Source organism: Python bivittatus, unplaced genomic scaffold (genome assembly GCF_059951505.1).
Source record: "Python bivittatus isolate LINGU-HERP-01145 unplaced genomic scaffold, Pbiv_v1 ctg000020_np1212, whole genome shotgun sequence".
Lineage (NCBI taxonomy): Eukaryota > Metazoa > Chordata > Lepidosauria > Squamata > Pythonidae > Python > Python bivittatus.
The window spans coordinates 96416123-96444090 of NW_028277030.1; the positions used below are offsets into that span (position 1 = coordinate 96416123).

The following is a 27968-nucleotide window of genomic DNA, read 5'->3' on the forward strand; positions in this document are numbered from 1 at the left end:
ACAATTGTTAAAGATGTAAATGTGATGCTGAATAACCCTCCAAAAACATGGAATTGAACATTTTGTGAAGAACTCTGGCTCTGGAGTCAATTAGGAGAATCATCTTACACAACACTGGAAAGAAAACAATACTGTAGAAGTGAATTCAGGAGATACGTTGTTGATTTTTTGAATTTCTTTATATTGTAGAAATGAGAAGTTAGAACAGTATATGCTCTAGATGATACATTAAAGGACTGAGCTAGCTGTATGTTTAGATTCCGTTAATCTTTTCCCCCTTTTTTGAAGTTCTACTTCATTTTATCACTATTATAGATGCTTTTTCAACTTTTGGTTATATCTTCACTGTTGTATCATTTTTTGATTTATTAAATTTGACTAATATGATTAAAAAATACCATTAAATGGTTTAGAGTATCATTCAAGCACAAATGCAAGACAGTGTACTAGATTGTATTTTATAAATCTGTTTTAGAAGCAACATAATTATAAGCACTGTTACATGCAATAGAAAAGAAAAAACAGTCACAGAACTTTTCAAAAATACTGCTGCATAAGTTTTCAAGCATCACTGACTACTTTAACAAATGCATGGTATATGGAATTGCTGTGCAAAGTACTTGAAAGCAGTTGAAACACTCTCTAAGCATTAAAGCAGCTGTGTCTTCTATAAGACTCACATGGCTTCTTCAAATTGGCACATCTTGAGGGAGACTGTAATTCCCTCAACATCCATTGGGAGACAAATATTGCCAAGCATGGTCCTTTCAGGAAATTTCTAATTTATATAGCTGACAACTTTCTCCTTCAGAAGGTAGAGGAAGACACAAGAGGATTAGCTATCCCTGACTTCATACTAATAGGAAACACCTAGTCAAGGAAATGGAAATACTAGGAACATTGGAAGAAAGTTATCTTATAATGCTGGAGTTCTTGATTTTAAGGCAAACTAAAGCTAAGCGTAGTTAAAAGTGTTATCTTATACTTCCGAAATAGTTGCCCATCTGTGCATTATAATATAAAATTTTGATTTATGGATTTACATCTACAGTTCTACAAAAAACCCAAACCATATCATTTATAATCTTTTTATAAATCAGTAGGTCCCCCAAGAGTAAGTGAAGCTCTTGATAACATTCATTTGCAAATATTCAGAAATCTTAAGGGAAGTGAATACTCTTCCACAGAACTGTAAATCACATAGTACCATCTTTCACAAAGCAAAGGATAGCAACTAACACTTGATACAAGTAGTTCCATGAGTTAGAAGAATGATATTAATTTCTCTCGACAGTATTAAACATAACTGCATAACAGTAGTATTAAAATACCACATTAAAACTCCTTGTAAAAAAATCCAGATACATCGGATTTTCATTATGTGCTTACACACAGCATACAGCAAAAGAAACAGGCATGAATCAAAATCCTGTGTTTTGACAGAAGTTCACTAACGAGTGTGTCGGCTGTATGGCTGGCTTCCTAGGAATGTCAAAAGATCAGCTGCTGATGGTCTTTGAGATGGCTCTTTGGAAAGCAATTTTTTAATTAGAGAAGCCTGTAAATGAAGAAGAGAATATTAATATAAAAATGATGGTGGACAGGATTAAGAAAAAACATGGAAATGCTTTGCAGAAGTATACCTCTTTTGTAAACTTCTTGATGAATGTTTCTGGAAGCTTGCCTTCTCTGATGTTGTGCCATTCCTGAAAAAATCACAGTGTATTTAATTGTCACTAGGTGGCAATTACAGTGGTTAAATTCAAGTATATAACTCTACATTAAAGGATTTGTATGCCAAATTTCAGAAAACTAGTGGTATGTCAACAGAAAAATTCCACATTAAAACAATAGTTAAGAGTATTTGCTAGAAGTTACAGTATGTCAAGAATAATATTCACTGATAAGGAATACACATAAGGGAATATTCCCATCCTTTCCTTTTTTGCTGTCTGTACAAAGAGGTAGTTTATCATGCTTGTACATCTCTATTCATATAAATCTCAACGAATTCCCATATCTACTCTTTGCCCATGCTGACCAGTGGAAATTAGGCTAAAAATGTGTGTTTATATGGGAAGACTGACTGGTACTATTTGGTGTGATAGCACAGGGATGCACTTATATGCTTGTATTCATAAGTATGTGAAACAGTAATATGTATATTACAAATATAATATAAATATATATGAAACAGGCCAAGTTCCAATCTACGTACATATAGACATAAACTCTATCACTGGGCCTATAAAAAGTTACAACCAAAGTTCTTCATTCATATGCAAATTAACAGTCACCCATGGAACTCCCCAACCCAAAGTGTGATGATATAAAGATACAGGTAGTCCTTGAGTTACAACTACAGTTGGGACTGGAATTGCCGTTGCTAAGCGATGCAGTCATAAAGCGTGAAGGCATGTGACCGCATCACTTAACAACAGCAATCCAGACAGTCCAAATTGTTGTTTAACTCCATTCACATGGGTCGTTAAGCAGGAAGCAGAGAAAGTCCCAGGTAAAGAGTGTCAGGGTGCTGCAGGGGGGTGGGGGAGGCCCAACACAGGCTGCAGGTGAGTTGGGGGAGGGGGTGCTGTTTTGCTAGTGCAGCAAGAGCTCAGGAAGGGGAAAAAGTGTGCAGGGTGCGTCCAAGTGCAGGGAGGCTGGGGTAAGAGCACGGGGTCAATGCAAGCACAGGGAACAGAGGAAAGAGGGCCTGGGGTGCGTGTGAGTGCAGGGTGGAAGGAAGGCATGGTGTGTCCAAGCAAAGAAAGGCTGGGAATGGGGAAAACTTACCTGAGTGACTTGAGACCTTCCTTGTTGGCTTCCCCATTGACTGCTTGTGGGAAGCTGGCAGGGAAGGTCACAAATGGCAATTACGTGACTGTGGGACACTGAAACCTGTCTAAGTGCAAGCTGGTTGCCAAGTGCTCGAATTTTGTTCACGTGACCACAGGGGCACTGCAACGGCTGGAACTTTGAGGACCAGTCGTAAGTCCCTATAGTGGCAATGCAGAAGGCCATTGTTATTTCAAGTTTAGGTGATAGTTTGATTTCTCCTGCACATGTTAAGAAAGCTCACTTTGAATCATAATAGTGTTTAGCTGGCTTGTTTTTCAGTTTTAATTAGAAGTGGGAGGGGAGTAACCCTCAGGATTGTTTAGGTTAAGCACTGTGATGGAATGGAATTATGAAGGCCAGGTTCAGGGAGAAAAACATTTTCTTTCATCTCCTGAGGAGCGTGGGAAATATAAGAGGATGAGACTGGCACCTCCCTGAGGAATTCACAATGTTGTGGCTGGCATTACTTGGGAGCTGGGGTTTCAGTCTGGGAAGATTCTTGCTAGAGGTTGTAGCTAATAAACATTGCTAGACTGAATTTACATGGTCTCTTGGAGTTCCTTGAGATAGGCCTGACAAGCACTAGCTTATCTATACAGTTCTCAGGCTTTGGAATTTTTTGATGAGCAGGTATAACATCTGTTCAAGGTCACTTTCAGAGCCCCTGACTCCAAAACAGAGTCATGGGATTGCAGTGCCAGACTTTAATAAAACCCTGGCATTGTCCCTGGAATTTGCAGCATGGACACAAGCCTTGGGACTAGGCACAGTGTTATCTAAGCCATCCTGAGGTCTCTCTGCTGTCGCCTTATGGTGGCTCCCGACAGTACAGGAAGGGTTTTATCATCTTGCTTGAGGACTACCTGTATGTACAACTCTTACCAACCAATGAGCCTGATTTTTTCACGTTTTCTGCACTGATGTTGCCTAGTTTCATAGCAAAATGTTTGCAACACCCAAAACCTAGCTCAGAGAATTCTAACTACATAACATGTAAAATGATAGCCAATAATTGGTACATACAGACTCCTATGGATTTTTAATCAGCAGATGAAAGAAAAGTTGAGAACTTGGTCACTTTTCCTTACAAAGATAATCCTCCTCTCCATATCTCTGCTGTGGCTCCCACACCAAGGCCCCCTCCTTGTGAATATGATGAATGAATAATTTTCATCCTTTTGCTCAGCCAGTTAATGTATAAAATTTTTGTGTGAACTATTTTAATTTATTTTTCTTATATTATGTTACATAAGTCAGTCTGAAAGCAACTAAAAAGCAGCATGAACAGGTTTCTCCTGTCTTTATGAGAAATACAGGCAGGCAGATTTAGGAAAAAAATGGACTATTTACCTTATACTTCTCATGGTCAGTGGGAAATGGGAAAAGCATTTCGTACAAAATTAATCCTAATGGAAAGATATCTACTTCCTTGTCATAACTGCTTGTTTCCTATGGACAGCATAACACAAGCATGTTAGATACTTTTATACTTTAAGACAGAATCCATTTTGGCATTTTTCAAATTTAAAAACAGAGTACAGTGAATTTTATTTCAAATATATGTGCAATCCCTATTCAGCTGTAGGTACATTTTATTAAAAGTTTTCAAAAGAAGATAAAAACTAACAAAAACTAATATAAAGTAGAAAAGAAGCAAAAAGAGAGAAAAAAGAAAAAAGTACAAAAAGAAAAGATAATAAGAAATAGTAGAAGCTTCCGATTGTCTTTGTAGCAAATACAATTACAAAATTATCTCTTACTCTATGGTTACAAAAAGAAAAGCTCTTTTTTTCCTATTATCTATTCTTTTTCTAATCATCAAAGCCAAATCATAAGTTCATTTTTTTTCTGTTTCATGCATCTATAAGGGGTTTCTAGTCATCAATAAATGTAGATATTGTCTTTTCTCTAATCAAAGAAATCAATTTAGCCATCTCTGCAAGTTCCATCATCTTCACCAACCACTCCTCCACTGTGGGTAGTGCCGAATCTTTCCACTTTTGAGCATCTCACTGCAGTTGTCATGTATAAAAACAAAGTTCCATGATGTTTTTTCCAGCTTCTGTCCATTACTCCCAAAAGAAAAGCCTCTGATTTCAATTGTATATTAATGTTTAAACTCTTCTGAATTCATGTATATTTGTATCCAAAATTTTGTGGCTTTTTTACATGTCCACCAAACATGATAAAATGTCCCTTCATGTTGTTCACATTTCCAGCATAAATTCAAAGTACGTTTATACATCCTAGACAATTTATTTGGTGACATATACCAATGGTACATCATTTGATTAAAAAAAATCTCTTTAATACTAGAACATAATGTAAATTTTCAACCTTTCAACCACATATTTTGAAATTACAATTCATATTTGTCATAGTGATACCCAAATATTTTACCACCTTCTCAATCTTCAAATCCATTTTATTCATCAGTTCTGTTTGATCTTGTAGTTTTCATATTTTTTTTGGTAACATTTTGGTTTTCTGTTTATTAATCTTAAAATCTTCTAGTGCACCAAATTCTTTTAATTTACCTGTTAATTCAATTCCCTTTAAAGGATCTTCCAGAATCAACACCAAATCATCTGCAAAAGCTCTTAACTTACAAGTCTCTTTTTTAACCTTTACACCTACAGTCCTCTCATCTTGTCTTATGCCTCTACTCATTATTTTAAGAACTAGTATAAACAGGAGAGGGGACAATGGGCAGCCTTGTTTTGTTCCTTTTTGTATCTCGCATGGTTTGGTTAAATCTCCATTAACAATTATTTGTGCTGCCTGTGAAGTATAAATCAATTTTACCCATTTTATAAAATTCTGTCCAAAATTCATATCTTCCAAAACTTTAAACAAGTCCTTTTGCATCCTTTTTTCTGATATGAGTCTCTTGTAGGCAAATAATGTCTTTTTTTAATTTTTTCAAATAATGATTTTTTTTTCTCTTTTGAGGATCATTAGCTCCATTTATATTCCATGTTATACATTTGTAATCCATAATCAGGCCAAACATTTAGAAAAGTCAATACCTGTAGCACCTAATTCAGTATCATCCTTTTCCAGTTCCTGTTGCATCTGTTGTGATTTTTATGTAATTTCCTCTGAAACCTCAATTTGCATCTCCTCCAATTCTTCTTTGAATCTTAATAAGAAATCTCTTGCCTTCTGAACAGAATTCAATCTAAATCTCTGCTGTTTAAAAGTAAAAATCACACCTTCCAATTTATCCCATCGAAATGGGATCATTTTCTGTTTTAATCTTTCAGCCAAAAAGGTGTATTCTTTTCTCTTATGTAATCTTCTAATAGGAATTTATTTCAAAATAATTATATCTGAATTATCCATTTTTAATCTTGTATTAAAATACTGCTGCAGAACTTGACCTCTTATCTTCTTCCTAACAAAATCCACCAAAGTATTCCTTGGAACATTTCTTGTTCTGGCAAATCTAAAATTTATTCTATAAACTTTATCAGTTTCTGTCTTGATATCTTCCTCTTCTCAATCCAGAAAATTAGCCAAGGTTTAAATAATCCTTTCTCTAATATCTTTATCAGAAACCTCTAGAATAGCTCTAAATCTCCAACAAAATTCTTTCTCTCTCAGTTCCAATAAAGCCAGATTGTATAATTCTCTTTCCAACTCTCTATCTATAACCTCTGTCTTACTCTCTAAAAAGGGGGGGGGAGGGGGGAAGCTTGCCATTTCCTTTTGCCTGTTTGAGATACTTTCATTTTGGATTATAATATATAATGGCAACTACTAGAAAATTGGCAAGAGAGGGCAGAAGAAGATAGCTAGAACAGCCTGCAGAGAAAACTGTTACACCAGATTTTCTTCAGAAACTATTTGATAGATAGAAGCTTTTGAAAAAAGAATGGGTGAAAAACTTGCAAAAATAAAGAGGAGATAAAAGAAAAAGTCAAAAAGTTGGAAAATTCTATAATGCAAGTGCCTGGAGAGGTAAAACAAATTAATGATAAAGTAGAAATGCCATTCAGCTTTGTGCATATCACTAACTGGCCTCTTCAGACAGTAAAACAGGGTTGGGGCCAAAGAACTGTACACAGCCTTAAGCTTTTGAGGAAAAATGCATGGGAATAAATAATAACATCAATCACAGTTAATTTTCAGCACAAGAACATTTATCTGGAGAACTTCCATGGAATTTTCTCTTAGATGAAATGGAACAACTCAGTGCTTTTTGGGATGTAGGTGCTCCATTTGTCAGCTATTTTAAGAGTCTGACCTCAAATTTAACACAGTAGAGAGAACTCACAAATGGAAAACTATACAGTATATGCAAAGGAAATTAACAAATGCCTTTGAAAAGGAATTTCAGTGCATACACATGCAAGAATTATTAACAAAACTTACCTGCTCAGGTGCCATGTATGGCACTGTTCCCTTGTTCATTGTCCGTTGTACTGAAAAGTCTTTCACACCTGATGTAACCAACCCAAAATCACCTATTTTTATTCCATTGTCTTTATAAAAAAATATATTTAGAGGCTGTAAGAGAAAAACAAATGCAAATACAACGAGGAAATACTTTATATTTAGGCATACAAGTAACAATTTTTTTTCCTAGGACAGCATAGGTCAATTCAAGTACTGATTTTGGGGTTACAAATACATTTTTGCAAAAAAGTGAATTCACAAATATGGAACTCGTGAATAACAAGGATTGCCTCTAACTGACAGGGAGGGTAAAAGCTGACAAAGTCAAAAGCAAAGGGCATGTAACCAGATTCATTATGCTAAGAACATACATGTAAAACCTATTATGAGAAATGAAAGGCTCTTACTCCCTAAAATGGAAGAGTGGGAGAAAGAGACACAGGATTTGAACCTTAGGAGTGCCATATATAAGGACTAAATTCTAGAGCTTTCAGTAGCTTGTTGTCTTCCTCATGAAGGGCTCTTCCAGTATCTGCACAAAAACTGCTAGTAAGAATCTGTCTCTGAATCTCTGGCTCTGAGCCTTCTAATTCAAGTATCAATCTGAGTAAACCTTGACATGATATGATGTGGAAGCGCTAAAGGAGTGAGGGAAAGGATTGTGGCCAATTCACTTTTTTCTACATGTTCATTTGTAAAAGTGAAATGCATATAAGAGGACAATAGTCAAATTGTAAGGACTGAAGCTATCAAAGCAGGAACCAACATTGCCCAGATCAGACATAATCTTTGTGTGACCACGGAGCAGGTGAATTTCAATATCAAGGCTGAGAGAAGAATAGTTCTTCTTGAATGTTCTTCAATGTTCATTGATCCAAAAGGGTGAAAAGTAAAAATTTTAATCCTGAGATGACAGATAAATAAATGAATTTCCTCTAACGAAATTTAATTTTATTAGATTTATAACCTGTCTTTCATTCAGAAGCTCAAGGCAGCATACATAGCACTCTCTCCTCCTATTTTTTCCCTGGAACAACCACCATTGAGGTAGACTGGGCTGAGAAAGAGTGATTGGCCCAAGGTGTGCTTCCATGGTTGTTGGCTAGACTAGGACCTCCCCACTCCCCACACCCCAGGTCCCACTCCAACATTATAACAATTACATCAAACTAGCTCTCACCAAAATCTCAACCTAATTCTAGGGCTTAATTTCTAAATTTTGCATCACACAGATCTTCCGCATAAATATGGCTTCTTTCCTGTCTGCAATAAAGCAACTGATCCAGAATATTGAACCCTGAAGTTTCTGCTGTTATCTAGGCCTGAATGCAGGGCTGAATTTCAGGAAGAATACTATAGAGATTTATGGCCAGGTCTGTCCTGATGTTTTACACAAAGGGAGCAAGTCACACTTCAGATTCTGGGCAATAAGTGATTCACAGAAAACAAGGAGCCTATATAATTTAATCAAAATTCTGAATATTGAATAGGTAGTTTTATTTTTGTAATACATACTGTGAACATTTAGGAAAGAACTTTCAAAAACTTTCCAGTAAGAAAAGTTAAGATGGCAATTTTGGTGTTATCATCTATCTATCTATCTTTCTCAGAGCTGGTATTTTGAATTATTGACTATACGCACCTTGAGATCTCTATGAATGAAGTTCTCAGAATGAATATAATTCACTCCTTCCACTATTTGCTGAAATATAATTATAGAATCATCTTTACAGGGGGACATTCCCATTCTTTGTATCCACTTTGCTAGATTTCCCTTTTCACATAATTCCATTTGAATGAAGAGGCAGTCAAATAGCTCTGAGCTGTTAAGAATTTAAGAGAAAAAAGATGATAATATTAAAACTATCCTCCTCCCAATTGCTTTATGGAAATCAGTGGTAGATCCAATTGTTTGTATCCATCTGACCATTTTGTTTATTTATGGGGTTCAGATACAGCTGAGAACTCCATGATATAACTAACTCTGCTTTGAGTAAAGCTCTGAGCTATCAGGAAAAGCCAGTTTCTACACTAATGCCAAATGGTGACAGGAAGCACAATTTAATTTAGATAATTAATTTAGATAAAAACATTAGTGAATCAAATATAGAAAATAATCCAATAAAATTATTTGCTCATAAAGGCTAAATAAACGCAGGCACTCTTGGTGGGCATTTCCCTTCCTCTTGCGCAGCCTGCACCTCCGAGACCAAAATGGCTCCTGTCCTTGCAGTCTTCCAGAACCTGGCCAAGACTGTGCTGTGAGGTCCTAGAAGTAGTAATAGTCTGAGTGGGCCTGGTGCCAGAATATGAGGATGCAGTTAATAAGTGGTTATTTGATTGTATTAACGTTCTATTGTATTATTACTCTATTGTTATAATAAAAATAACCACCACTTAAAGTCTTGTTGGGTTGAAGTGCTTTAAAATAAATAAGCCCTGATATGGAAATGTTAATGATTTGACTGTGTGAATACGGCCCCATGCCAATTTTCCTTTTTATTTCAGCTTTCTTTGTAATAAAAGGGAGGACACTTTCTACCTAATTATATTAAAGATAAATTGTGTGCATTTAAGACCATAAGATACAAGTCTGAATGGAATGAATTGAGCAGAACATGCCCAGTAACAGCTAAGCTAATAGTGTAAGCGAACAGATACACAAAACTTTTCCTTTTTAAAAAATTACAGATTATGCAATGATGAAATTACCTGCTATCACTGGTATCACACGACTGGAAAGTGTCTTGCCCAATCCAACAAGTGAAATATTGAACAATGTGTGGATGTTTAAGTGCTGCCAAGGCTTTCGCTTCTCTTTTTCTTTCTTCTTTCTTGCTGTTATGGTTAAGCCAGAACAATAATAATAATAGTAACAACAACAACAACAAAAACCCCTAGTTGCTAACAATTGGTCCAAAAGACTATACTGTAGAATTATTTCCAGAAGCAGCTGCTTACAAGATTAATTAACATACAAGTTTTGCTACAAAAGGGAACAGGGATCTGATTTCTGCAAGCATGTGTCAGAAAGTATATCGCAGATAATGAAATCTTAAGATAAAAAAGGAAATCTGAAAAATTAATGATATACCTGAGTTTTCCTATTAATATCAGAAAGGTACTAATGGAAAAATCAGACTTCACAACAAACAATAGCATACAGAAGTTCACAGATTAGATGAAGAAACATCTCTATTCTTGTCTGCTTTTCTTAGTTCAGGTAAACAAAATCAAGTCACACAGAAGTCTCCCTCTAACTCTACTTTTTACTAGGTAAGTGATGTCCCTCACAGCCTAAGAAGCAGAAAGAAAGAAAAAAAGTTCCATATTGAAACTTTCCTGGTGGCAAATGCAGTTTGCATTATCTGTGGACAGGCAGGTCAAGTTTTACATACTAGAAGTATTTTCAAAGCACAGCAAAATGATATAGGACAAACAGCTGTCCCTATTCTACAACTGATTCTAGATACATTAGTAACTCTGCCTTCTTGCATGTAAAATCTGAAAGGCTCTCAAATAATTTGTGACTTATTAAAAATGAATGCCCCATAAGTCATTAGGACACCACCTAAACTCTGTTTCAGAACCTGTTAGAACTTCTGTGTTCATGCACAGTCCTGTATGTATGAACAAGGACCACTGTGTACAGAGACCGGAGTATAACCAATGATGTTAATGTAGAAAATTACAATAGTTTAATTAAAATAAAAACAAGCACAGCAGAACTTACCCTGAAAGTCGGATGCGTTTGACAGCATATAATTTATCGTCAGTGATATGCTTTGCCTTGAAGACATTCCCAAAGCCACCAGAACCAATTTTCTTTATCTCTTCAAAGTCGTCAAGAAACCTGTTTAAAAAAAAATTAAAACCTTAGAATTATATACAGCAAAACCTTTGAAAATACTTATAATGGCACAAGTATACATTTTATTAAAAAATCGTGCTACGATGATCTATAACCAAGCAGACATATTTGCTCTACTAAAGGACACATTATATCTTCAATGTCTGGTTTCCAAACCTCTTATACAGTATACGTGTATCCCTGCCTTTCCATCTAACAAGCTGTTAAAGTGCCCAACAATATGGCTATGTTCTGAGAAATGCCATCTCCCCTCCCCCATGTTTGCAGCTCTTTTTTTCTAAAATGCAGTTTTGAGGAATGTACAGAAAAAGAGTACAGGTAATTAGGGCTGTGCAGAGCATCTGAACGGAATCTTCTGCAAAGCATGTCAGAGTGAGCAAAATAGCCCTCCTTGAAGCATTAAAGCAGCAGTGTTATCTAGAAGGCTCATCATGACTGCTTCAAAGGATTTCTCCATGCATGTGCCTACACAGAAACAACTTCTGCTGGGACTGCAAGTGAAGAGGCTGTGCCTGCACAGGCATGTGGGGACAGCAACAACAGAAGCCTTTCAAATTGCCATGGCTTTGGCTATATCCTTTGAAAACAGTGTCAGCATTTAAAAAAAATATGCCAAACAAAACCACTTGTATCTTCTGGATGCTTTTCAAAGGGATTCTAATCTAACAATATTGCAGTAGCTCCATCTGAATATAAGCAACATAGCTAGCCTACTTCTGTCCACTCAGAATTCAATGGGGTCTACTCCTGAATACCACCCAATGGACAATGATGGATGGTTTCCTGAACCTGGTACAGCTATGGAAGAAGCCTAAGCAGATTAAAATTTATCTTATCCACTAATGTCATCTCGTTGTAAAGAAGCAGTTCAAAATCAGAAAGCACCTCTGAATTTATCTTATTAAGGGAAATTGCAAGAACGCAGAATGTATTCACAGATCTTCTCCTTTCCTTAGAAGTACAGGCAGTCCTCAACTTATGACCATTATTGGGACCAGAACTTCTGTTGCCAAGTGATGCAGTCATTAAATGAGTTGTGCCCAATTTTATGACCTTTTTGCCATGATCATTAAGCAAATCACCTTGGTTGTTAAGCGAATCCAGCTTCCCCCATTGACTTTGCTTGTCAGAAGCCCATGGGAAGGTCATAAATGGCAATCACATGGCCCTGGGACTCTGCAACCATTGTAAATACATACCAGTTGCCAAGCACCCAAATTTTAATCACGTGACTGTGGGGATGCTGTGACAGTCATAAGTGCAAAGACTGGTTGCAAGTCACTTTTTCAGTGCTGTCGTAACTTCGAACAGTTGTTAAACGAATAGTAAGCAAAAGAGGCTACTCAAAATTACTGCCTCATTCATAAAGCTCAGCTGAATTCAAAACTGGTATTCAGAAGTCCAATGGAGAGGTTAGCATGGTGGCGCATTAAAAATATAACTCGAGCAAAAGCAGAATTTGGGGGGCTGCCACTGAAATAACACCATTAACACCGAAGAGTTCTAGTGTTTCTGCCATCTGCAAATGGTGTAATTGAAGAAATAAAAAGAGGCAGCATGACCTCCTCAAAATATTTGGTTCTCATCTCTTGAAATTTCACCTGCAGAGCAGAAGGGTCAGCAGAAATCTTTGTCTCCCTTGGACAAGTCAGCAATTTGAGGAGATGGAAAGAATTAATTATAACTCTTATATATTAAACTATTCCACTGTTGATCCCAAACAAAATTCCATTACCTCCTAAAGTCTGTTGAAAAGGAGAGAAAGAGAAGGGTAACATCACCTGATATTTATCTAAAGCTGTGCCATGATTAAAGAGTAAATTTGTCAAAGAAGTGCAAATTTCAGCTACCAATTAGACATTGATGCACAAAATGGGAGGTCCTGTACAGTTGATTATCAAATAGTTTTTCACCTGGATGAGATTCTGACCAGCAGATATCTTACCACTTCCATCCCAGCATTTGAAGGTTGAAAACAGTCAGACATCTTCTATCCACCAGACGTTTGGGAGATCAAAAGGAATGTTTAAGAACAAAGAGTTTTTATTGTAGAAAAGAGGAAGTGGAACAAATTGGAACATCTACTTTTGTAGACCAGGCACTTCATATCTTGTCATCACTTTATATTTTGCTTGGCCAGCTTAATAATGAAAGTTGGGAATGTGTGTTTGCATGCATGTGATGAACTCAAGCAATTATATTCTAATTTTAAAAAAATTAATTTGACATAAGTCCCTGTCTCAAGTTTCTGACTCTACAGTGGATGATTTCAGCCTTGACAGGTGCTAGCATCTAAATTGTGATAGCATAAATCTCTGCATGCCCCCCCCCCCATCAAGAGGGTATAATCCTAGAATATGTGCATGTCTTGCAAACAAAGATTTATGGGAGGAACAGCAGTCCTCTAACACTACTGCCTAAGATCAACTGAGAATCAATAGGAACATAAAACAGTTCTTCCCAATCCCACCATAGGAAAGCAATCCAGGATACCATGGTCAGTTGCGTTAAATCCTCTGGCAATTCTAAAAGAAGAAATAGACTGCACTGTCCCTCTTTGTTTCCCAACTGCTGTGAAAACTGGTAATTTCTTCATCCCAAAGCAAGTCAAGAAGCAAGGTTAAAAAGGTTCCATGTGATCAGCAGCCCCAATAATATTCAAATAAAACAGGCAGGAAAAGAGTAAGCAAACATTTTAAGTAAGGACTCAAGGAAGAAAATTGCAAATGTATTAAAAAATCACACAAAAACTATCTTGGGCCAGACAAAGCAAGAGATGGTTTGCCACCCATTTCCCTACCACATGGATCCAGTTCCTCTTTAAGCACACTAAAGGTTGCTTGCTCAATTGTTGTAGATATGTGACAAATAAGCTTTCCAAATTAACTTGAATCAGATATCAATCATACCCAATTGTTAGGTTTCATATCAACTCAAACATCAAGTTAGGAAAGATCATTCTTTTGTTGTGAAGTACTTTATTACCTGTCATTCAAAGTGAATTCACTTTTTCTTCCAAGCGAATTTGAAAATCTCGCAGCCAGAGGTGCTTTTCTGTGGAAAAAAAAAAGTTGAAATGAAATACACTGACACATAAAGGGTATACACAACTACTGATTTTATATGTTTATCATACTGCTGATAAATCTATTTCAAAAAGACAATGCATACCTTTTAGATTTCACAGCTGGATTTGATGGACTGACCTAAACCAAAATGGAGACAGAGAAACAAGTATTATGCAATTCTTCTATCTTGGAGCTAAATGTTGAAATTTAAAGTTTGACTCAAAATTACAATAGAAAGAAAGACCACTGTAGAGCTTAAAACCAGGAGCTCTGCAAACTGGTCACCAGTTTCTTGTTTCTGAATCAGGAATCTGAATCTGAATCTGAATCTGACTGGCTAATTTACATTGGCTAATTTAATACACTGGCTAATTAAAAGGTAGCTCCTCCTAGTTTGAGCTTCTCAGTCCCCAGTACAGAAAGAGGAGATGAGAGTGGCAAGAAAGACACCTCCAAGATTCTCTGCATTTCCTCCCACAGAACTCATCAATGCACTTCCGGACACTTTCAGCTGCCTCCTTTTTGTCTGTTCTGCGCGGCCAGCTCAGCTTGGTAGTGAACTGCCTTAGAAACTGGGCGCTACAATATACAAATACATTAAATCAATGAATACAGTCATTAAATAATCAATTAAAGGTAGTTGTTTCTGTTTATTCATGGTCCTAGCCTATATAACTTTACAGCCAAATCAACATGTCAAACTGCATAAATAAACGTATATTGCTTATAAAATACAAAGTAATGATATATTTAAAATGCTGTTTACAGATACCTGAAAAGGTGAAGATTCGTTTGGCTGAATGACATCAGTATGTTCAGTGAATGTGTCAGAGGTACACTTCAGTTCTGAATCCAAATCTGTACCACTACAGAATACATTTTTAAAAAATCAGCATAAATACAATCTGGTTTAACAACCATCAACATAAAAATAAAACAATCCTCACAAGTTATCATGATTATATTTCATTTCATTAAGTTTGCTACATATCGGCTTTTCCATATTCTACCCTTTGCTGAATCTCAAGCAAACAACTCACAGTGATATCTATTCTTAATCTAAACTTTTACATTATTATTACAAGTGTGCACAAAATGAAAACCAGGTTGGAATTCTTGGAACCTCATGTCTTGGAAATTTAGCTGAACTATTCTGCACAGGGTCATGATCCATCCAAAGTAAAGTACAGATTACGTAGGCTGTACTTAATGTACTGACACATTTTGCTAGACTTTTATTCTATTTTTGTCTTGCCTGTCATTCTATCACTACTTTAAATGACCCTTTCCTTTATATGAACGTTCCTAAAAAGATAAGTAGTACTGTGCTCTTTTTTTACGCCTGCCGCATATACTTTGAATCTAATTTTTCCATTTGTCTAGAAGCCTAGTTAAGGGAGAAGTTCTAATCAGCCAGGGCAAGCAAATGGTCACTTAAGCCTGCTTCTCTCTAACCTACATGGGGTGATTCTAAAATGCTGGATCCTAGTGGTATTAATCAAAGTTGGTGTTTTTCCTCCTTAATTCTTTCCATCTCCTCACAGATAAGAAAAAGAAAATAATGAAAAAACATAGAAGGGTTCATAGAAGGGTTAGCAGTGTAAGAAGATATTGTCCAGATTCCCTTAACTTCAATGAACATGGGAGAGTTATTTCATAACAAAAGCCTCATATGGAAGCATCTAAATCGCTTTTGAACTGGAAATTCTGGCATCTGCAAGTGTCTCTCTGATAACTAAATCATTGCTCTAAACCAAGCTAGTGTCCAAAATGGGTGTTCTGGGAGGACAAATGAAAGCAGCATGATGTCATAAACTCCACCCCTTTTGTACATGCATCATGATATCACAGGTATATACAAAGGGGTGAAGCTTGCATCAGGATGGCACAATGCTGCTTTCACCATTTTGACAAAAGCTTTACAAGCTACTCAAGATATAAATCAGACAGAGACTGTGTCAGTAAGTGATACAGCTAAAGATGACCAGCCTATTCACCTGAAAGACATAAAAGGAGCCAACATAACCTGCATTTGTAAGGGAGTTCCACAATCAGAATAAAATTGTGGAAAGACCTTTCATATCAACTACCACACCTCTTTTAATTTGTATTCATTATGTGATACTATATTGTTTGTATCATAGTTATGTGTACAGGTATTTTAAAGAAATAATTCAGTATAAACTTACTTCTCAGATGCCCTGCTTGATAGTTTTCGAAAACTAATAGACAACATATCTAAAGAATCATTAACAGGGTTAGCACTTTCTTCTGCCTAGAAAAAAAACAGTAACTGTAAAACAAAAGATCCATTCAGCAAAAGGCAACAATAACAATCTAAGAAAAGGCATGAAAAATCATTTATTTTACACCTAGGAGTTTTAAACATACAGTCACGTGCAATGTGATGTATCAAGAAAAGAAGAAATTACAAGACCTCAGCTGTTACTATGTGATTAATAAACAGTCTAAATTTATCCAGGTTTGTGCTTTGGAGCATCCAATAGGAAAAAAAATCAGGACTTAATAGGAAACAATGGAAAACTGTACTAAATGAGACTGAGTTCCAAATGGACACAGAATCTCAGTATTCAAAATGGTCCCCTGATCTCATTCTTATGAATCAGAAATAGGTGAAACATCCGGTAAATCATCATGAATAAGTATATGGATTCTCCAACCAACACATTTTAATGATCAATCCAGATGTTATTCAGGCATGAATAACTGTGGTCTGGCAAACTGTGTTCTGGGGAAATTATAATTAATGCAACAATTATAATAATTGTTATTAGTAATACAACTATTATTAGTTGTTTACTGGAAATAGTAATAGTAATAAGTTGCTTAGATACAAGTTTTATCTTCACAACTTACTTCTCTGTCACCTTTTACAACAAAAGAATTATGTATAATATTTACATAGCCAAACTTTTGAAAAGGTTGTTTGATATAAAAAGGATATCCGCTTTCTGTATATCAAAAAACTGCAACATAATGCAACCTGTTAACAATTCCATTCCATAGAACTGGAAAACAAATCTTAAGATGGCAATCCTGACTTCTTTTACCCTAGAACATGATCTGAACTATATAGAATATTCAGGAATAAAGGAAACAATAAGTATACATACTCTGAAAGTTGGTGGGCTACTCAACTTTTCATATGCTAGTCTGGCTGCTTCAAGTTTGGCTATTTGAACTTTACTTCCTGTTCCGACATCAAATATTTTATCACCAATTTGACACACATAAGAAAAGCTAGAAGATATAAAAGGAGAGAAAAAAATGGCACTGAGTGTTGTAAAAGAAGGCTGCAGACTTGTTCCTACTTATCTAGAAGTAACTTTCAATAAATCAAAGGGACCTACTTCTGAGTATAAAGGCATAGGATTGAACAGAAAAGCTGCAATTCTATACATATATCTGAAAAGCCCTATTCAAGGCAGTCAGATTTACTTTTGACTACATGTACCTAAAACTGTCAGAGTGCTTCCAGGCTGAGTAATCATCCTTTAAAAAAATACATATCTTATTTATACATAGCTATATAGCAGTATACCTTTTCCTAAATAAATAAATGAATACGTGTAATGCTTTTGGCTCATTTGTTTAATTGGGTTCTCTTTATCTAGTTTTAGGACTTGTGTGGAGAACAGATCACGTTTTAGGTCAGATTTATGCAGAAATAATTAAAATTTGAAAGGGTTCACAAACTTTTAAGCACCACTACATATCAACCTAAGTATAGTATCAGAATTAAGAGAAATCACTGTTCCTCTTTATTCTTTGATAACCAGACTGCCTCTAGAATACTATATCCATTTCTGGGCACATTTTAGGAAGGATACTGACAAACTGGAACACGTCCAGAAAAGAGCAACCAAGATGCTAAGGGCCTTGTAAAGATTAGTTGAGGCACTAAGCATGTGTATTCTTGAGAAGGCAAAACTGTGAAGAGACAAGACAGCTGTATTCAAGTATCTGAAAGGCAATCGGACAGGGCAGAATTGTTCGGAATTGTTCCAGAAGAAACAATCCACTAGACTTACAAGGAAGTAGATTTCAGTTGGACATCAAGAAAAAGTTTCTTTCCATAGAGCAGATGGTTTCAGGAGACAGTGAACTCTCTTTCACTGGCAGTGTTTAAACAGAGTCTGGATGGCCATCTATTAGGGATTCCCATATAGAGCAGGGATGGACTAGATCACCTCCAACCTTTACATTCTATGATGGTATAATCCTGCTTGTCTTCTAAGCCTAAACAAGGCTAGCTAAGATGTGCAGAGTTAAAGTACAAATAACAATTGTCTATTATTTATGGCAGGTCTGATTACTGGAGGGCTAGAAGACCAAAGTGTCAAATTACTAATCTGGATAGACATGCCCTCTGAGAAATCAGCCTACTGGGTCTATCCTTTGTTTTTCTTCACTGGCTACATCCAGAACCCATTTTCTACAAGCAATAGGTGTGGCAATCATCACTATGATTTTACTTAATAGCTATACTGTAGATGCCAAAAAGCAAGTACAGTGGTACCTCTACTTATGAACTTAATCCGTTCCATGACTCTGATCGCAAGTCGAGTTGGTCGCAAGTCGAAGTAAATTTTCCCATAAGGTTCAATGTAATTACCGTTAATCCGTTCCGGTGTCCGCGGACCACACAGCAGGGGGGGAAAAACGGCCACTGACCATGCGGCAGGGCGGAAAAATGGCCGTGGACCACATGTCAGGGGCGGAAAAATGGCTGCGGACCACGTGGAACGGGCGGGAAAATGGCCACGGACCACGTGGAACGGGCGGAAAATGGCCGCGGACTACGTGGCATGGGCGGAAAATGGCCGTGGACCATGTGGAACGGACGGAAAATGGCCGCGGACCACGTGGAACGGCCGGAAAATGGCTGCGGATCCGGTTCGTAAGTCGAGGCAAGTTCGTAAGTAGAGGTAAATTTTTGGGGCCAGAGCTGGTCGTATCTTGACATTTTCGTAAGTAGGGGCGTTCGTAAGTAGAGGTACCACTGTATAAGTTGATTTTTCACAAGAGTGCTTGCACATTTTGATAGGACCACACACTTGGAAGAGGCCATTTATCCATTCAGTCCCATCCCCTGCTCAATGGAAGAATCCACATTCAAGCTTCCCTGACAGATGGTCCAATGCAAGGGAGCCCATCAATTCTCTGGATAATTGGTTCCACTTTCAAATGGCAATGATTGCAGAATCTGGCTTCCATAAAGCCATTATTCTGTGTCCTGCACTCTCAAGTGACAGAAAGTCTTATCCTTCTGTGTGACATCACTTCAGGTATTTTAAGAGTGCTATCATACAGTTTTACCTCCTTAAAGTTAAACATTCTCACTTCCTTCACTGCCTCTTTGTGGGATGTAATTTCTAGCCTTCTCCAAGCCTGTTTCAGTTTTTCTGAATTCATAAAGCATGGTGGTCAGAACTGGAAAAAATACTTGAGGTGGGGAATAGCCACCAAAGCAAAACTATTACTTCCCATGATTTTGAAACTATATTCCTGTTGTTGCCGCCTAAACTCGAAAATTTTTTTGGTGCAGCAACATCACCTGCTGGTTCACACATTCTATAAACGGTAAGGTTTAGTTTGGGCTTAGTGTGATATGTAAATACAGCCACTAAGATTTATAAACCACGGTTTATGATTAAGCATACATCATTAACCCAACCATTATTCAAGAAAACATTGTCAAATAAAGCTATGGCTCACTGCAATGTGTGAACCAGTCCTCTATGAATAAAATTCATTAACATTTACATATCTCAAGAGCATGATTATTTAAATGCAAAAAAACCCTAACAAATTCAAGATCAAATATTATCAGTAACTCACACTGGTATATGTTCCAACCCAGTTTTAGATATCTGATTATACTGAACAGGTACTTTCTTCTTCAGTGCATACTCATTAAGCAAGGAAACATAGTTAACTGAATTTGAAGATGAAACTTCAGGAGAACCTGCGGCAGGCGAGGTTCCAGCAGGTTGTGGTGGTGGTAAATATGACGGAACAGGCGATGGCTCCTGGTGCTGCTCCCGTGAATCTGGCATAGCCTACCAAAAATAAGCATACCTTAGCCTGCTTGAGAGAAGAGTAAGATTATTCTCTGAATTCCTGCTCAATAGACAGATAACCAGCTCTTAATTTACCATCTCATATTTTAGGCTGGCAACACATACTGCCGTATTTTTGACAGAAGTATTGTTCTGATTTAGCAAAAAGTGCAGTGAACAACACAAATGTACATCCAAGGCAAACAATGAGAAGACAAAGACAGACCTTATTTGTAACCCCAAGTGAATTATGTAAACCATATGTGGGTTGAAGAATTGCATGAGTTTTAGCAAGCTTTGGACTGGGGGGAAGATAATTTGAAAGCTGGGGTTTATAGTGAGGATGAAGCAAGAAGGAAAGATTTTGTAAGACTAGCAGAGAACTTTAATTAATTTACTGGCCAGGCAACAATCTACATATTTAATCAGGACTATGAATTATCCACTCGGATCTGTGCTAGGTATTGTGAGATAATGCATTTAAAAACAATACTTTATTCCAGGTCCAGGACATGAAGATGGGGGTGGTGAAGGCTGTTCCTTGAAAAAAGATTTCACATCACATAAGCTATTCTTAGGAATTAGAACTGCCTGGATAACTGATGTACCACTTTCATCCAAGGTGTAAGAATTATCTCCTCAGGATGGATTTCTACAATGTAGTCAGCTTATCCTAACCAATTCCAGTTTGGAGATCTACACCCCAGAAAAACTTTTATTTAAGCAGACGCTGCTATATATTTATATGATGAGCCTTCTTACAAACTCTTGTCCGTCACAGCCACAAAGAGGGGCAAGAATTACTTTTCCTTTAGAAGACAGACAGACAGCCTTTTACCGGGGAGGTTGAGGTCACATTTAGAGAAAGGCAACAGCCAAAGTGGGTAGGGTTTGTCTAGGTTTGGGGTGGATTAGAAATTTTTCTTTTAAAATACTGTTTCAAACATATTTCAGGAATGAATCTAGTTTTCATGTTTCTCACCTCAGATTGGGAGAGAACTGCCAATCCTCTGACTGAGGGGACTACAGGAGCTTCAGAACAGGGCTCCACGAGGCTTCAAGGCCATGAGTTGACCACCTCGGTCATAAAGTCAATTTAGGCATTCCCCAGGCAGTCTGTGGTTAGGAGGGGAGCTTTCTTTTAGTTATTAGCTCCAGGTAGCTGATTCTGAGGACTAGAGAAGTGAAGCTTACAGGGGAAGGGGGTGTTAACTTTTATGCCACATTTCCCCTGGAAACCCTGCCCTTTTTGCACAGCATGAGAGTTTTTCAGCTGTTCCTAGGTACTACTGTCAGGGGCACATGACTTTGTGTCAGCTGAGGCACTCTCTCTGCAAAATGGTAGAATGCAACTCTCTCACCAAGTTGTTTTTTCTCTGTCAAGCAACATTTCTCAAGGTTGCACAAAAAGGTCTTTTGGTTCCTTAAAACTAACAGATTTATTGTGGCATAAGCTAAAAGCTCACTTTATCAAAACTCTGTTTCCACCTTAAGCCTATGGGAAATGCCTGGAATTGCCACACCCAACCTATGCAGTAATTAGAGAATTTGGGTTAGATTTGAAAAAGTAATGGAGTATAGAGAGTAAGGAAGAGGACCTTGACAGAGGTATGCAAGAACTGTTACCAAGGCAAAAGGGGCTGAAGCATTAAGTCCACAAAAATGAAATAACATTTGGAAGTGTCCCAGGCACTAAGGATAATGCTTCTTTAAAACTCATGTTCTATACTTACTAAGTTTTGGGAGAGAGTAGTGGACTACATAAATATGACTGGGAGACAATAAGCTAAAATTTTCAGAGGATAATATTCTCTTGAACTAAATACCTAGTACATGGAATTTGACAACTGGACAGCGTAAATGGATTCTCCATGCCCTTACTACGGCTAAAAGACTGATACTGCAGCATTGGAAAGATAAATGTATGGCCTCATTTACTCAGTGGATTGAAGACTTAATTACACTTGCCACCTACTTGCTTATAGAAGTAGACTTTGTATAGACGAGTATAATGAAATATGGAACTCATTTATACAGAATACAGTAGGTTAAAGAAGGATGATAGTTGTATAAATGTATTAGAAATTAATATATATGTACTTGAATAATATTTACATTAGGCAAGTATATATAGAATTGCAACTGTTGTTATAACAATATATTATACTTTGTTTCTTTTTTGTTTTCTTTTCTCTGTTGTATTTTTTCCACTTTTTTTAAAGCACTTTTTAGGTGTAGTGTTTTTTCTCTGAAAATGTATGTATTTGCAATATAATTATCTTTGTGCTTTGTTTCTTTTCTTTTTCTGTTATTGTTTTAAAAGCAATAAAACTAAATAAAAATGATACTGGAATACTTTTTTTTTTTTTTTAATTACTATTTGACGAAATCATGTTACCGAACGGTTTATGCACCGTCAAGTTTTGGAAAAGCTATTTGTAGGTGCAGACACTGCCATAGCAATGCTATGCTTGTTGCCTTTTCCACGACAAACAGAAATGCACGCAGAGGGCAAACTAGAGCATAGGGTGATCCTGCTGTCTCCTGATAGGAACCCCAACTATCTAAAGTCAAGGCATTACCTCTCTCAGTGGGAATATGCACCTGGTTGCCCAGTCCTGTGGTCTAGGTTTGCATCTGCAGGTACCCCTCAACTTACCTTCTTTTGCTTCTCTATGGCATCCCAAGCTAATTTAGCTGCGACAGCTTTTGCTTCTTTCTTGGATTTACCAGAGGCTGGGCTATATTGGATCATGTCGATTACAACTGCTACCGTGAATCTACAGTGAAGAAAGTGATTTATAATATATTGGGGGCAGGGAGAGGAGATGCATCATCTGCAAAATACACTCCATTGTACAATCTACGCCTCCCGTTTTCTCCACCACCAGAAGAAGTTAACAGCAGGATAATCTTGGAAGACACAACCATCATTTGTTTCCTTTTTCTCTAAAATGACCTGGGGGGGGGGGTTTAATGAAATCTCAGTTTCCCTAAATCCCAGTAGGGGATTCTGATAGGAGAACAAAACTATTTTCTTTGAACTACATTTCCATTCCTGTCTTTATCTTGAATCCATCCTTCTCACTAAATGCTGGGCACCAAGACCAACAACAGAGCCACTCCTTGTTTAGTGACTACCTCGATTAGGAACCATTTGCAATTACAACAGCAATAATAATAATAATAAAAATTCATTTTCTGACCAATGCATGCATTTATGACCAAATTTTGAGTGCCTGTCAACAGAAGCCTTCAATATGAAACTGATTAAGTTTCAGGCAACAGGACCCAGCCTGCCAGAGAGTTCTAACCAACTAATTAGGTTACAGAGCTGAACTTGTTAACTTGCAGTTAGCACTTTTAAGGGAAGCACTGAGCTGAGAAAAGCAGCTCAGGAAGAGATACCTTGTTTAAGCAATTTCTCCACCCTGCAAGGAGGCAAAAAAAGTGGGGAAAAAACAGGTCAGGCACAGGACACTGTACGAGAGAACTTTAATCTGATTGAGTTGGCAGCAACCAGTGATCTTCACAACATCTCTCTCTCTCACTATCTCAGTCACATGGTTCACTTAGTGACCATTTCACTTAATGACAAAGTTGCTGGAATGGATTGTGATTGGTAAACAAACAGTGGTTCTTAAACTGTTTGACCCAATTACCCCTTTTCCCAGTCTCAATAAAGTCATTATCCCCACCAAAAAAACCCAGACTGCTCCATTACCCCCAGGATATACCCAAATTACCCCCTTGGGTAATTACCCCCAGTTTAAAAACCACTGACCTATAAGCTAATGAATAATTTTTTTGAATTTAGAAACTGGTATCAGGAGAGAATAAATAAAGCTGTGTAACTAGGAACATGTATCACCTCTTCCCAAAAGTAGGAATAAGATTTGGGATGTAGAACAAAAGTACAGAGAAGAAAATTTGGATTAGTCCAGAGAAGTTGTCAAAATTCAGAAATATTTCACGCTAGCAAGGCTACTGGACAGTGGATGGGGAGAAGAGATGGGAAATGGACAGTTGTTGACTGTTATGAAAAACATCCTGTTCCACAGCATACATATGGGAGGGGAGCGTTGCCTCTTTTATCACCTCTGGATATTCTTCATCAACTTACATACGATTATGAGGTGGGCCTCTGATAGCAATGTCTTTATACTCCAATTTTAAACTGTTCTTCTGGCAATGTTCATTAAGTTTTGCCATGCACGTACGCGAGTCATGATGGTTGTCAGACATGTTATCGCCTAGGAGAAAAAAAATTACAGCAGGAATGGTTACCAGCAACTCCCTAAGCATAGCAACAGACTAATGTTTTTAATGCTTTAGCACCTTTTCATGATCACTTGGACAGCCATATTCTGGACCAGTTATAGGTTCTGAATACCATTCAAGAGTAGTCCCACGTAAGTTACATTGCAACAGGTAACTAAGGCATGAGTGACTGTGAATAGGGCTTCCCAATACAGTAAACAGAGGACCCATGAATCCACAGCTACTGAGTTTCACTAGGGTTAAGCCTGAGCCTGTTCTTCCCAATCCAGACACATAACAGCCCCCCAACCAGGAGACCGATCCTCAACAGCCTCTCTTGGCCAGCCAGGTGTTGCAATAATACAACTGGATATCAAATATCAATTATTGATACCTGAACCCATACTGGTAGATGACCCTGCCCAGTAACCTCGTATAGATGCTAAATAGAACCAGGGAGAACTGGCTACCAGTTTGGCTGGTTTTAAAAAAGGGTTGGACCAATTCATGGATGTCATGGCAATCAATGGCTACCTTGATTGCAGTGTGACTGTCTCTGAATGCCATCTGCGGGGAGACTATGGGCTTCCTTGTGCAGTTAGTTGGCCACTGTGAGAACAAACTGCTGGACTAGATGAGGGGTCTGATCTAGCATAGCGTGGCTTTTGTTATGTTCATTGAAATCTCAAGAACCTCACAAAAAAGTATCTTGAGCTTTATCTCTTCCCCTATTACCAAAATGAACTGGAACCTTCCTCAGAGAAAGGAGAACCACTGAAATACAGTGCCTCCCAATCTCCAAACACAGGCCAGAAGGATACCATGACCAGCAGTATCAAAGGTTGCCCCGAGATCAAGCAGGACCAGGTCATCCACACCACCCCTACTGCTAGAAGTTGTCCACAAGCACAATCAATGCCATTGTGAGAGACTGAGAAACAAGAAGGGTTGTTCAGTTAGTGTGAGAAGCAGCAGCACAGCCCAGATATGGGGACCAGGAGAAAGAAATATTTTAAAGAGATTCTACCTTAATTGATTTGTTATAAGGCTGCCTTGGGATTTATTTTCACAGTTTTCAAGATCACTTTTACACTGACTAGCATTAAAGATGCCTCCTAAATTCTGAGTGAGTCTCACTTAAATTTATCAGCTATGTGCAGCTTGACAGCCATGTCCATACTATACTGGGGCCTAAAACCTGACAGAAGAGATAATCTACTTTGTCCAGGCCCCTCTGAAACTGAAGCTCTCTCTACAACCTCCCCCAAGGTTGGGGACTAGTCAGAAATTATCCGACACTTCTGGATTTAGCTATGGCTTCCTGAGGAGAGGGGGCACTACTGTCTCCTATCTAAGTGAAACCATCCCTTCACTCAAAGATGAATTGACCCAGCCACACTTTGCTTTCTGGGCAGCTTTAACCAATCAGGATGGACATGGATCTGATGTACAAGTGGCCATGTTGAAAGTCTTAAAAATCATGTCCACTTCCTCAAGATTCACAGGCTCAAACTTCCCACAGGTAACAGGACAAGATCAAACCCCAGTCAACTTGGTAGGACTTACCCAACCAGAGTCCAACTCAGATTAGATCTGAATGAATTTATCCAACCATTTATAAGATATTCTTCATTCTCCTTCTTCCCTAAAAAGGTCCACCAGTGGGCAATCTGTGGGCACAATACGTTTTGCCACTCTTCTTGTCTCGTTGTAGGTCTTACTACTATTGGAGATGGAGAACCTGTGACCTTCCAATTGTTGCGGAACTACATTTTCCATGGTTCCAGCTGCCATGGCCAATGATAATGGATGTTGGGAGTAGTTCTTCACTCCCATTTTAGGATTAAATAGCTTGCAGTTCCATTCCTAGTATTCATATATTTGTAATTATTATTTGAATATATATTTTTAATTTTATAAATATATAAAACAATACTTTCTATCTTTATCTGGATCCAGCTTTCAGTATAACCCTTTACACCACTGACCAATGTAGGCTGCTAGAAACTGTTTTCCTCTGCCCCTACTCTATGAAGGCTAAAGACATATACTGAAAGCCTGTACTTTTACACTGAAATGGAGGTTTCAATAAATTCAGTAAAAATTATTCCAAAGTATTCACAGAACTAAAGCATGATGTACTTTGATTTGCTATGTCAAACTAAACTAGAGGACCACACAGTAGTGTTGGGATGTGCAGGGACAGCAGAAACGTCTCTATCAGCAGTGACCTTCTGTGCACAATACAGTAAGCAGTAAAAAAAAAAAAACCCACTAAATTCTGTTTGTTAGTGTGCCACCATTATCAACCATCATGCCTATTATTTATCTGCAATTTACCATACTGTCTTATCATATTGTCCAGAACGAAAATGAAGGCCATCTTCAAAATCCAGATACCAGACTTTGTACTCAAGATTTGCTATTGTTTAAGATGTATGTTTCTGGCCTCAACAACTGTACAGTATTCTGAGTTTGGACAAAAAACAAACTGCAAACTTCAGTTACACAGCTGTGTGCCATTTGGGAAGGGGAATAGCAAGGCAGTGTAGGCTCCTAAGATGCAAAACAACACTTAACATGTCTCACAAGCCTAGAATCCAAATCATCCACCAATCCTCTACAGCAGTGTTTCTCAATCTTGGCAACTTTAAGATGCATGGACCACAATTCCCAGAATTCCCCAGCCAGCTGGGAGTTGAAGTCCACACATCTTAAAGTTGCCAAAGCTGAGAAGCACCGCTCTACAGGGTGCAGGAATCCAAATTAAACTACCTCCACCAGATGACTGTTCGGCCTTTGCTCGAACGCAACCGATCGGAGCACCGGGAAGAGACCGGGAATTTCCCAGGGGAATCGGTTGGATCGGCGCGGAGCCCTTCCTCAAGAATCCTTGAGCCGAAAGTCGAGCGGGTGTCTATATAAATAGATTTTTAAAAAGACCTAAATTGGACAAATAAATAACGTCAGCGCGCGCGCTCGCACCCCTCCTCCCCCCTCATACATACACACACACCCTTCAGCATTTTTTCAAGGGAAAGGGGCCCTTTCCAGAGCTGCAAGACCATTTTAGCGGCCGGCTAAATTCGCAACTCACGTTGGGTGGGTAGGCCTTTCCTGCAAAGGTGCCACTGCTTCTGGATTTGGGGATGCCTCCCGGTCCCCAGCAATGGCGGGCAGCCAATCCCCCTCGCCTCCCGCCGCTTGAATACTCACTGAGGCAGCAGAAGCGTCGGAGCTCGGCAGCTTTCGTCCTTTTCCTCCAGCTGAGCGCAGCAAAGGGGCAACGCTGCTCCTTCGACTTTCGTTTCTTCGAAGATACTGCGGCCACTTCCAGCCGCAGCCAAAATCTCCGCCTTCTGCGCGAAGACAATCCAACCCACCAGAAAATCGAAATCGAAAGTGAACTTTCTCCCGGCGGGGAAGCTCAGCGCTCCCAGCTGCAGC

The 27968-nt window shown here is 38.0% G+C and overlaps 1 protein-coding gene across 3 annotated transcripts; it reads right to left on the reverse strand.

Moving 5' to 3' along the window:
• Positions 1 to 444: 444 nt before the first annotated feature.
• On the reverse strand, positions 445 to 27968 carry EIF2AK2 (eukaryotic translation initiation factor 2 alpha kinase 2). Of its 3 annotated transcripts, none has more exons than XM_007435845.4 (17): positions 27738 to 27967; positions 27297 to 27438; positions 24385 to 24514; positions 22921 to 23041; positions 20041 to 20261; positions 17313 to 17439; positions 16368 to 16453; positions 14951 to 15044; positions 14282 to 14316; positions 14096 to 14164; positions 10973 to 11092; positions 9952 to 10077; positions 8882 to 9062; positions 7216 to 7350; positions 4189 to 4287; positions 1644 to 1706; positions 445 to 1558 (listed from the first exon to the last, which is right to left on the reverse strand). In XM_007435845.4, exons 3-17 carry the CDS (start codon positions 24504 to 24506, stop codon positions 1451 to 1453), a joined length of 1707 nt encoding a protein of 568 aa, XP_007435907.1. In that variant the 5' UTR covers positions 24507 to 24514; positions 27297 to 27438; positions 27738 to 27967; the 3' UTR covers positions 445 to 1450. The 3 variants fall into 3 exon arrangements, with proteins under 3 accessions (XP_007435907.1, XP_025027342.1, XP_025027343.1); XM_025171574.2 differs by having other exon boundaries at positions 27297 to 27464; XM_025171575.2 differs by lacking the exon at positions 27297 to 27438 and having other exon boundaries at positions 27738 to 27968.